The sequence below is a fragment of the Calonectris borealis genome, chromosome 1, assembly GCF_964195595.1.
Source record: "Calonectris borealis chromosome 1, bCalBor7.hap1.2, whole genome shotgun sequence".
Classification (NCBI taxonomy): domain Eukaryota; kingdom Metazoa; phylum Chordata; class Aves; order Procellariiformes; family Procellariidae; genus Calonectris; species Calonectris borealis.
This window is the reverse complement of record NC_134312.1, coordinates 135,519,810-135,532,637: the sequence shown is the minus strand read 5'-3', so window position 1 is coordinate 135,532,637 and position 12,828 is coordinate 135,519,810. Positions and strand designations below refer to the sequence as shown.

The 12,828-nt window shown below is 38.0% G+C and overlaps 1 protein-coding gene across 5 annotated transcripts in view; it reads right to left on the bottom strand.

Annotated features, from left to right (window-relative positions):
* Positions 1-18: 18 nt before the first annotated feature.
* Positions 19-12,828, bottom strand: part of AP1S2 (adaptor related protein complex 1 subunit sigma 2) — a 33,349-nt gene continuing 20,539 nt past the window's right edge. For 3 of the 5 annotated variants that reach the window (XM_075175762.1, XM_075175744.1, XM_075175754.1), the window contains one exon: positions 19-2,073. Coding sequence is in view for 4 of the 5 variants with exons in the window: in XM_075175744.1 (XP_075031845.1) it covers positions 2,026-2,073 (48 nt within the window). In the remaining variant the exon portion in view is untranslated. Of the gene's footprint in view, positions 2,074-4,365; positions 5,791-12,828 lie in introns of those variants that run through there. The other 2 variants (XM_075175773.1, XM_075175780.1) reach the window with 1 other exon arrangement.

Below are 12,828 nucleotides of genomic sequence, written 5' to 3'. Positions count from 1 at the left end.
TACATATAAACACAAAGCAATGGTGTAAAAATGGACATTTATTACAACTAAACCAATGTGACAGACAGAGGTCAAACAGTTTATTTGTCACAATCACAACAAAGCTTAATCCAGCCAAGCACATACAAGTGACAGTGTAACTTTAAAAACATGTTTAATACATAGAAAATTGCTTCGGGTTTGACTTAAATTAAGGTAATTTTACCCCTTCAATCTCACACGCAGGGTCATTCTGCTACCACTCTAACCTCATCTATCCCGACGCATCGTGCACTGGGGAAACGCACACCACTGCTTTCGCATGCCCTGGGTCACAAACAGTCTGTAGCCATTGGATATGTTTGAATCCCAGAAAGGGCCTAAGTCGACAAATGCTGTGAGTCCACCCTGGCGCTGCCACGGAAGTGTGCAGACCCACCCCTGCCCCGGCTGGCCCTTCTGCTGCCACGGGCATTTATACCAGCATCTGGATCAGGGCACTTGCAACGCTGAGCCTTTCCTGGCGGGTTAAATTTAACCTGGATCGCATCACGCCCGCAGCCCAGCTCTCCAGACGGCTGTGTAAATGCTTCCGCTAGCAGCGCGTGACTGTTTCCAGCAACAACGCCAAAGCTAAGTTTTGTCACAACCTGGCACTACTTACTCAAGTGAACACGCCAAAACATTGACTCCCAGAGTGAGGTTACTGGGGAGGGATGGGAGGAGGACAGCCCCACCTTCTCGGGGACCACGCAGACACACAGCAGAACCTGGCTACTCCAAAGTGTGGCACTACAAAACGCAAAAGCATACATAATTCGAATTTCCTCAAGTGAAACAGGTTTAGTTTATAATTACTGCAAGTCTGCTAAAAGTGTCAAAATATTACCTGGTATCACTTTACATGATTTGCAGTGAATCTACTGTACAAATCTAATATTTAAAAGCTCTCACTGCAAATTAGTTGGTTCAACTGTATGTCACGCAGGAGTTTCATAAGGGATGTGTCACGTGTTAAAAGTGTAAGTCAAGGAAAGCAGTTAAAATGACATTGACATTTAATGTGGGGTTTTTTTTTTTTGAAGGTACCTATACACCCATTAGAGCATAACTATAAAACACCAATAAATACAAACTAATTTGTAGAGTTTGAAAGAAAATAATAAAAGTCCCTTTTGTAAAGCTCCTTCTTTCCCATCTTCAAAAGTATCCACTTTTCATTACGCACCTCTCTATACAGTCAGAGAGCCTACCTCCCTTCTTGTGTTTATGTTCAGAGCAAGCTAGTATCAGATCTAAAAATAGTTTCCTTATTTGTTTGTGGGTTTTGGTTTGTGTTTTTTTTTTTTTTTTTTTTACTACATGCATTCCCTTTTTAGTATAGTAACTTGCACAGTTTTGCTCAAGGTAGCTACACTTAAACAGACCTTCATTTCTAGTGAGTTGATCACTTTGCAGTTTTCTTGCAAAACACAGTATCACCTTAACAGTTTTTACCAGTTTGATATGCAGATCCTAACAGGATTCTTTGGTATAATGACAAATTCAGTAGTAAACAGGTATTTCCAATCTTTATGCATCAACTGAAATAAGCAGAATTATCACAAGTGGTGACTAAAAGGTAGATGAACAAAAGTCTTTGGTTGCATAAACACAATTTCTACACCATAACATTTCATATTTGGAGTTGTCCATGTAGTTTCTTTTCATTTAGATATGCTATGTCATAATGATACACTTATTTCCTGAAGTCAAGTTTGCTTATAAAAAACAGTACACTCATTGAAGTCAAATGCAATCTTCCTACAAATGCAGTGAAGGGAGACACTGAGTCAATTTAAATCTAATTCCCTTTCATTTATGATTTTTGGACTTTAGTCTCTTGTTCCCTTTTCAAAGGAGTATTTTTCTTGTGGGCTTGAATGAAGCAGCTTAGCAAAACAGTAATACTGACAAACAGCATCTTACACCATTAGCTAAACATTACAATGAAGGCAGTGAACATTTACAGTATGAAACACAGATGTCATCAGCTGAAGTGAAGATTTATGTCAATCCAATTTCTTCAAGTACACTACGTGGGGTCTCTGCTTCCTATGGAGGGAAAATTTGAGACAGTGGTAAATGGACCCTGTGCTTCCATTGAACAGTACCATACATGAGTTAGTATGAAAGATGCTTAATTAAAAAAGAAAAGCTGAAAGACATGAAAATATAAAAGTACTGCAATTTGCAAACATGGTATTAGCTGCACTTCTCAAAGAGCTGTTAATTAGATTGTCATGGTTCACAGGAATAGCTGGTAGATTTTATTGCCCTTAAGTGCAATAAAAATAAAGCAATTCAGATGTACCAGCAGGGAACAAATCACAACCCAGTAACAGAGATATGAATTGGGAAGGGATGGGGAAGCATCTTGCAATGGAGTCAGTGATTTTTGTGGTGAATTGTTTCATGGGTCTCAAAAATCTGTTAGGGAAGAATGAATACAGGGATGAATGAAATGACTGATGCAACTAAGATACAGTATCCCTTAAGCTCTGTATAAAGAGCCTAGATTTTTTACACCAGTCCCATGCTTAGTTCATAAAACCAGGTCAAGGGTCCTTGGTGTCAATAAACTGACCTCTACAGAAGTAGGGGAATTGCCAGGATTGGAATTATATTATTCCACACCAGGCATAAAGTTTTAGGTTAATTCTAATCTCAAAAAGCTTTGTTTAGATTCAGAGCAAGTTGTTTAATACAAAATTCCAGAGGGTTATCATCAGTTTTGTATTTATTATTCCTATAGCATCTGAAAAGAAATAGTAGGTTAATTAGAAACATTAGGCTGTCCTTTTCCATTAATTATTAACAATATCACAGTAAATAGAAAGGGATACTGTGTCCTTACGGAAACAAACTGTTTTAGTATCCAAAGCATGAATAAACTTACTTTAGCATCCTAAAACAAGACATGTCATGAAGCAGAAAAAAAAGCAGATAATAGTTAAGGCAGCAAACAAATTATTTTTCAACTGCTTTCTAAATATTATTAAAAAAATTTGTCAGTAAAATACATAATTAAACGCCTTAAATCTTGCAAATAACACCGGAACATTGTCTCTATCAACCTTGACTACGTAGCACAAAATGATCGAGTTTACAATCCTCATTCAGTTCATGTATAAGGTGATTTAGTATCGAAGGAACAAGCTATGGTATTTTAAAGGCAACTTCATGTGAAAGTAAGTCAGTGCTTGGAACAGGCCACCTCTGAGCACTTCGAGATGGCTTCCAAAATCCAGCAGCAAATAAGAAATTGCAAGAAAAAGGCAAGTTAAAACTGGAAACAAGATACTCCGTGTATTAAAGATACAGTGGTTTTTTCCTCACTGATGCAGTATTTAAATATTCTTGGACCTTGATAAAGTGACCTTGATAAAGCCAGACAGGATGGCAGGATTAAAGATTTACATGTGTATTTTAACACAAATCCCCCAAAAGGAGACACTGATTGAAGAAAAGGGCTATGTAGCATTTTTAATATAATCTGTCGCATTATACTCCCAGATTACTTCGTTGAATTCATTTTAGAGGACATGCGTCTCCCCTATCCACCAACTGAAAGCATTTTACACAAAAAAATCCTACATTCTTAACTACAGCAAAAGAACTCGAACAGAGTATTTCTAACAGAATATAACTTCTCAAGCATTTCAGGGTCTTGAAAATATTTGTAATAAAACAACTTTTCACAGTTTTAAATTGATTAGACAGCAGTGGACACTTACAGTTACCCAGTGGTGAAACTGGTACTAAGTTACCTGAAAAAAAAGTTGCTCAATAGCTATGAAGAAATACAATGCACTGCTGCTACTATCTCTAGAGCAGCTTAGTATTATTGTCTCCACTGCCAGTTCAAAGTTGTAGGTAATTTTCACCAGGCATACACTTAAATAAAGATTAAATTTCTTCAAGTAAATCAAGGTCATTGGATAACAATGAATTTAAAGCAATGTATTTCAAGGACATTGGCTACTTGTCCACAGATACCTCACCAGTAAAACTCAGTAAGATTTTCATTTTTTAATACTACAACAGTAACCTTGAGGTGCATATCAACAATATAAATTCAAAAGGAACACCTAAAGGCTAATCTGTTTTGCTAGAGGAATAATTTCATCAATTATGACTTTTAAGAAACAAATAGAATGAATTATATTATGTTTTATTCACATTATTTGTTTCAGGAAGTGTCAAACATTTTATCCAATTCTTATGGAAAACGTCCTGCAGTATTACACACTACCTGCAGCTCAGAAGCACCCAAGGCAAACAATGCAAATTTGCAATATACCAGAACACAGATGAGGAAAAAAAGTAATTCACATGAGACAAAAGTGCATGCAATACTTTATTTCAAACATGCCAGGAAAGCTAATTCATTACCTAGTCATTTAGAAGCAAGCAGCTGTATACAGATAACAAGAAAAACAGCATCTCATTACAGCTCAATGCACAGCATTTTAAGCCAACAGGCATGAAATAATGCAGGCTAAAGCAGCATTAACCAGACATTCAAACACATTGTTAATGTCTTACAGAAAAAAGGCAAACTGGGAAATGGAAAACCACTCCTATGATCTTGTTTTCTAAGATTTCAGAATGCTGCAAGTCCAATCCAAATCTTTTGTCTAATCCCCTCAATCTCCCATTTTTATGTCAGTTCAGGATTTGAAAGGTAGTGCATTACCACATATAGTACGTCAAACTAGGTGGCTGTGGTTAATCTCAGTAACCACCTCCTTGCTAACTACATTTAAACAATTTTCAAAAACAGGATTGGTTTTAGGTTACAAATTATTCTCTTCTACTAGGCAAACAGAGGATGCAACACATGCCCTCTCACTCTGCCCACACTTTTTAATTGAAAGGTACTTATCATATTAACCCTTGTGGCATATTCTCCGATATACAAGGTAGCCTGCATTTAAAACTGGAAATGCCAATTGAAGGAGACATATTTCAAGTATGCTGTTAATGGACTTAAAAAAAAAAATCCTTCCAACCCTAACCATTTGTAAAGCAATGAACTTGTTCTCTCCTTCAGCAGCAGCAGTTGTTCAACTACTCACAAGAGTGTTTTGAACATTTAAATACAAGTGTTGGAACTTCAGATTTATGTAAGTCGTTCTCTTTGCCCTGATCAATTCTGCCTTCCTCCTCTTTATAAGGTAAGTCACACTATCATGCCAGTCTCAGAAAAGGATACCAGTATGTGCATCTTTAATTAAAGATGCAAGGTTTATGTAGAATTGTGTGTAACATCATTTAATACTTGTGTGTATACACATTTCACATACTACTACTCTTTCACTAGTTTCTCTGTAAACATTAACTTCATCTACAGGTTTTAAGTATATGTTTAAATACCACAACTTATTTGAAAGATAAACACAGGTCAAGTAATGTTATAGTCTAGGTGCTGCAGTATATAGATGTTTAGCTCAGAAAATTCTACAGAACTTTTAAGCATAAGACTACAAGCTTACACACAATAAAAAAGTTAAACCATATGCCAACAAGCACAAGTTCTGTTGAAATGAGACATATGAAGAGACAACACTGTAAAACAGAGGGGGAAGAGGAAAGTACAACAGCAGAGAATGGCTGTGGTATTCTATTAGATTCAAGATGACTGGATTCACCAAGCTGATGATAATGTTCTGTCATGAGTAAGTCACAGGTCTATCTCCTCTGAAATTCTGCATGCATGATGAATGAAGCCATTTAGTACACTGGGACATTAAAGTATTCATGACGTGGCTACAAAAGAAATGTACATATTCTTATATATAATAGAAAGGTGGACAAATATGCAAGAAAACAAAAAGATTATCTCACTATTGTATCTCTGACATGAAAAGGACATTTGATACAAAAATACAATATTGTATTTTTGACTACTCTAGACCCCTGGGGCAGGGGGAGGGCAGGGAGAACCATCGTTTTACCCCCCCCATACTTGCATGCTGGGTCCAGCAACGTACAGGACAACTTCACATCATAATTAGTGTATTATGGAAGCTCAGAGTTTCTTCTCAGCCAAAAATTGTTTGAAGCCGAGATACTGTTCAGAGATGGACCACCCTATATATTTGCTCCACTCTAGCCTCTTCGGTAGACATCAACTATTGGTTACTGTCAGAGTCAGGGCACTGGGCTAAGTGAACTTTTGACATCACCTAACATATCTGCTCTGACAAACACACATTGATAACAGGCCTCTAGAACACAATTGTGAGCAGAACCATGCCAGGGTAAGTACAGCAGTGGCATTACTTCTGATAAAAATTATCTTTCTATCAAAGAGTGCCTGTTTAAAAAATGGTAGGTATCTCAGACACCTCTCACAGCAGGCAAAGTTTGCTTTTGAATTATGACGAACTTAATACTCTTTTATATTATTAGCATGAACATTAGTATACAATTTGTTGAAAGATGAGTTAGAAAGCAAGCAATACGCAATTTTTGTATTAAAATCAGTGCCCTGAAGACAGATGAGGATATTTTTAATGGAGTAATAGCAATTCAGGAGTATCAGCCCCACATATGCCCATTACACGTCTTCGGGGGGGGGGGGCGGGGAGGGGAGGGGGGAAGGGAGGGAGCACAAAACACAACTCTCTGCATATCAGTTACAATCTTTCATGATGTACCAATTAAAATCTTCAATCTAATTTAGTATTCCACCCCCCAAAATTATAGAAGTCTTATAACAGAACTGAGAAAGTTCCCATGACTTCTAAACCTAACAATTTCCTCTGTGCCATCTCAGTTTATTCACACGTTCAAGCTTGTATATTTTTAAATTCTAATCTCCAATTACAAAAAAGCACAACAAAAATATCCTAGAAGCTTTACAGGATTTATACTGCTTTTCAGTAATCTGAACATTATTCCATAGTAGTCAAAATTATTCTGAACAAGCCAACTACAAATCCAGTAGTTCTCAAAATAATAGCACCTATAGCTCAGTAACAGTTGCAAATAAGTTGTCTGCTGTGATTTTTGGTAGAACTCAGAAGAATTTGGTGTATAACAGAGAATTACAAATGTGAATTTTAACTCTTAGAACCTCTCTTACTGCTTAAGTCAAGCGTCAGCCTACGTTAAAAACAAAATGCTGGGGCATATTCCTAACTGGAAAAGGAATTGCATGATGGTGGTATACAGTAGTAGCCCCAAGGAGTAGAAGCTTTGACTAAAAAGAAAATACTAACCCTAGAACTACTGGAGCCTACACAGACAAAAAAAACCCAGAGAGGTACTTATGGAAAACTTCTGTTTTACTTAATACTGCTGGCATGATTTAGATCCATGAAGACAACTGAAAAACAGGCACATTGTAACAATCTCAAATGCCCAATTTTTACAGTTTCATATTTTCAGTTTTTACCTGGAACATATATGCACACATGTGACTGTGATTCTCCTCCTCCTTGAAAAAAACCCTCATGCCTTCCAGCGTTTCACCCTTGGAAACCTCGAGCCATCAAAATTGGTGTCTTCACTGAAATGCCTGCCAAATCTCATATAAGAGATTTCTCCTTAATTTCACAATACCTCTCTGGACAGAAAGAAGAATGAGAGCAACTCATTCTCTAGCACTCTCATGAGGTTGATTACCATTCACTGTTGTTATGTTCAAAGATCATCCCAGGCTGCATGCATTCTTTAGCACACTCTTTGGCCTGGAAACACTGACCATGCTCCCTTTTACACAACTGGTATCAACAAACAAGAACATGGCAATGTTCGTTTCATGTTTATCCACTTGTTACCTTTCAGTACTTTCCGAACTTCTACTCTGCCACACACACCCAGAGTATTCCCCGCCCTGTCCATATTTTCAATGGTTTGTAACTTGAGGAATTAACCGTCTTTGATGCGAAAATCCTGGTACACAAAATTAGATGATTGACTCAAATTACTGTTATGGGGTTAGTGTCTCATCTTGACAGAAACTTCTTATCTACTGATAAAGCAAGATAGATTGTCAGATAACAATAGGAAGAAAGTGATTATTTTGCTCCCGGCGGCTTTTTAGAGACATTTTTCTCAGCCAGCTTTGTCATGACCCAACCTAATTACAGAACATGTAAACACCACCTGCAAATAGACTAGCAATAAACTGACATTGTAGAGGTGAATCTAAAAGATTAAATGGAAGACAGCAGTAACTGAGATATGAAGCAATAACACAGCAATATTGTGAGATGGAAAACACTGCAGTTTCAGTGAGACCTCTGTACCCCACTGAGAACATCCGAGACCATCACGGACAGAGGGTCTGGCACTGTGGGCAGCCTGACAAACAGAAAGGAAAATAAAGTTTTGACAAATTATTTGCCATCACAGAACTACAATATCTCACAAGCTCCAACTATGACTTACTAGATTTTTTTACTGTGTTCCTTCCCACACTGTCTCCAGAGCAGTTAGCCTGCTGGTCTGAATACCAGAAAAGACAATTTGGGGGAAAGGACAGATGTCAACTTCTACAATCAGTATCTAGACTACCTTGCCTTCCTTCTGTGGGACTCTACAGACCTCAGACAACAACTGAGCCTGTGCAGCATGTCCTTAAGATAGCTAGCTATCTGGATCTAATGAGTTTATAAATGAGTTGATCTAGCAGCTAGGGAAGAGGCAATAGTACCCTTACAGCACAATACAATGGCAAACTAACATGAAATACTACCTCTGAAAAATCATCACTTAAAAATTTGGATGTAAATTGTTTATCTGACTTTAACACATAGGTCTTGGATCCTAGTTTTGCCAAAGCAGTAATAGCTCTACAATACAAGCTGCACATTGCAATTCCACAATGTTTTAAAGTTACTAGAATACATCTTTTTCAAACTGACATCTGTGTTTACAACTCATTTTAAAAAGCTAATAATACTCTCTGAAATTGTCAGCTCTAGTCATTAGAGATTTTTAAATTAGAAAAGTGGTAGCATTGATTTGAGTCAACAGAACCATTTAGCTAGCCCAACCCAACCGACATTTTTCTCAGCCAACTTTGTCATGACCCAACCTAATTAAAAATCATAATCAAACTAAAATCAGAAGGGACTTAATTTAATCCAGTCCCCCTGGATTAAATACAGCATACCTGTAACATTCCTGAGAGATATTTTACCTGTTAAAGGCATCCAGTGATGGAAACTTTTTAATGCCCCCCAGGCAATCTACTTAAATGCTTCATTATCGTCACCACTGGAAAATTTGCCTAACATCTACTTTGAAATTATTTTCTTGCTGCAATTTAAGCTATTTTATGTCTGTAGTGGACAAGAAAACAGTCTATTTCCTCAGGCAAGAAAGAGACAAATTATTTATGCCTACACCAAACTGACTCAAGTTCAATGTTCTGCAGTGCTGCCGTTTTACTGACAACATCACACAGCAGTGATGTAGACTTCATGAATACGTGGCACGCCTTCTTTTTCAGGGAAAGTTTGCTTAGGTTTTTGTTTTAACTTCTTTCCCACTAAAACCAGCACAAAGCCATGTTAAACTGCCGGCAAAAATTACAACTGCTACCTTTTGATAAAGGCTTGGCTTTTTCCCCCCCCAGCTTTTAAACAAACCCCAAGCCAGAACAACAGACAAGATGCAGGACCATGGAGGCCACAGCAGTTTGAGAACAATCCTACAGAAGCAGGCTATGGGGAAAAGAGAGAGGAGGGATAAGGGTTTTAGAAACATGAAGTTCTTACAGTAGGAAGAGATTAACATTTAACAAGCACTTCTTTAGCAATGCTTCAGAAGCAGTTATTTTTACACTCTACTTCTGAATCTTTATTAGGAAAGATTTCTAATGAAAGGCTGCTTTAGGAAATTGCTGCTGTTCACTTGCCTTTTCAGGGATTTCAAAATAGTAGAGTATCTGTTTCCCAATCGTTGGTTAGCTAACTATTCAGAAACTCCCATTACATGGTTATTGGGAAAATGCTACTTTACTTTCAAAGGAGAGCAAAGTGTTTTCTCAGAGAACCTAGAAACACCCATGAGGTCTTGAAGATGTCCAAAAGACAAATATTAACTATGATGCTGTTCAAAAAAAAAAAAAAAAAAAGAACAATCCTACATCAATGCCAACTCCAAGCCAAGGTCTTGTCTGCAGCTTCCTGTGCAGAGAGGACAAAAGAGAAATCTTCAAGACTGGTGCAAATTAGTCAACACAATACTCGGCTACAGACTGAAACAGCAACAGTCGCCATGCAAGTGTTATTCAGCAAAACATCCTAGCATATGTATATACTTTGGCTCTAAAACATCACCTCAACAGACCAGAGCAGAAGGATATGATGCAAGATCAGCAGTGGCCTGCCTGCCTCCCTCTCAAAAGCAGAAGTAAAAATATCAGTGGAAACTTCATGTACTGTAACTGGATAACAGTGGGTGCTTCTTGCTGCTTAGCTGCTATTCCGATCTGCTGGATCAGAGGTGATAGTCGCTCCAGGAGGCAGTGCTTTATACCTGCCAATCAGTTGCTACACAATGAGCTATGAAGAACTGACAGTCTCATCTTTAAGGGTTAGGATGGTTCTAAGCATCCACTGGAGGCTCCGCTTCCCCACCACAAAAACACAAATGCTTTAAGCAAATACTACTGCTGAATACTTTGTGAAGCCAGAGCCAAAATTACTACAAATCACTTAATTCTCTACCAGATAATCCCACCGTGTCTGTATGTTTGGCAGTTTGCCAATCTATGCACATTAGGATTCATTAATGTTTTCTTCCATTTTCTTCCAGCACTGCAGCTACAGGTTTACATTACTTATTCCCCTTTGCTTAAGGAACCATTTCTTAAACTGAAAGGCTGTATCTTTGAAGGGATGACCAGAATACACTGCTGTAAGAAGCCAGGTCACATCCAATATCATTCAGCTCCCATGGCAATAGCATTTAAGCATTCCCCTTCCTTCCTGTTCCTGAAGCACTTTGCCTTCTTACAGTTGTTTGGACAAATGTTTGCAGGGCCAAGTTGTAAACACAGAAGAGAGAAGCTGCTGACTGTATGTTTTTAGAAATGAGCAATTTAAATTAGATCAGTTTAAATGGATCTGAAATCCAGTTCTAGAACGGTCATATAAATAGTTTCTCTGGCACAAAGGAAAGAGAGAGGGAAAGGACAACCAAAAACTCCTGTAAATCAATACTGCAGCTGAAGCTCCTTGCCACACTCTTATAACTCAGGCCAACAGCAAGGGTGTAGCATAAGGCAGGTAAATTAGAACTTACCTAACTATGCTAGCTGACTTGGGGGTTCACAGCAGACATGAGTCAAGACAAGCTACATGGGGAACACTGACTTTTTAAAACACTTAGATACACTGAGAATTGTTAAAAATAAAACGTAATTTAAGTTACACTATTAGCTTTAGCAAATGTTGTGGCTGCCAGCAAAAGCAGCTGCTTTTTACTTCCCTTTTCAATGCCACTCCTTTCCTCATCCTGGCACTTCACTCATGCTCCCCTGCATATTCTCAGATTTTAGCTAGCAAGCTAGGAGCCACATAACCACAGGGCAAGCGGATCAACACAAGTGCCACAACAAAGGCAGCAGCAGGAATGGATCTGGCCTTCTCAACAAGAGTCACTGTCAGCATGGTTTTAGGTGATGAGGAAACTGTACCCTGACTCAAGACCATGATTATACCACCTGTAAACTGCTCTTGATAGAAAGCATAAGTTCTATTCAGTAGAACTTTAGTGTACAATAAAAAGATTTCACCCTGTCTAGTTGTATACCACTTAGGTATTTCAACATTAAACAAGATTCAAATTTAACTGAATTCTGCATGGAGTAGACTACTCCTGAATATGTGGCTTATTATACTTGCCATACAGAACTCAACACCCTAGTTTACAAGCAACTCTCTCTGAAACAGCCCTCAAAAAACCAAATTCTACTCATTTAGTGCTTGTTTGTGCTTGATAGAGTAACACAGATTAAGTAATTTGAAGTTGTAAAACCTATTAGTTAAATATCAGGTTAATCCAAGCACAGAAGCTATATGAGTCAAACTCCTCCCCTTGCCCAAAGACAACCTTCTTTACCTCAGGAGATCTTTCTTTACCACAGATGATTTTCATTCCTATATAAAAGCTGCAGTTTCTTCCAGCAGGCAAACTCTCCCCATCTCTTACTATGTGCAACCATTTATCTGTCCCTCTCCACTGACCCCAACAGACGCTACCCCCATTTCTCCATATTCTGTGGAGTCATGACAACCGTGTAAATTAAGCTCTGTACACGGTGACTATTCCTTCACTCCTTCCAGGGAACAGTACAGGCCAGGAAGAAGCATCCATGGGCATCTGATAATGCCACTGTGTTTAAATTAATGGGGACAAAGCACATTTCTGCAACTAAAACTGTGCCCATACATAGAATTCATCAGGGACACACTGTAGACAAGTAAACTGGAGTCACACAGAATTCTCTAAGCCTGAGCTTGTACGTTCCAGAATTGGTCTTCGTAGCCATCTAAAACAACAAAAAAGATTAAGACTCCTAAGTAAAAGCTCTATGCTTAGCCTACGTCCCAAACAATATAAATACTTTCAAAAGTTTTAATCACAAGGAAACTTTTACAGCCGCAGTATTAATACTAACCTCACCATGACAATCACACTCTTCATACATGAACTTGTTACCATGAAGAGGAGAGAAAAAGCAATAAACATGGGGAAAAAACTGTGGAAAAAATCAAGCTTGAGCATTTAGGTTTTCTTATCATTGTTTTAGAGCATGTCCAAACTCATATAAGAAATTCTATT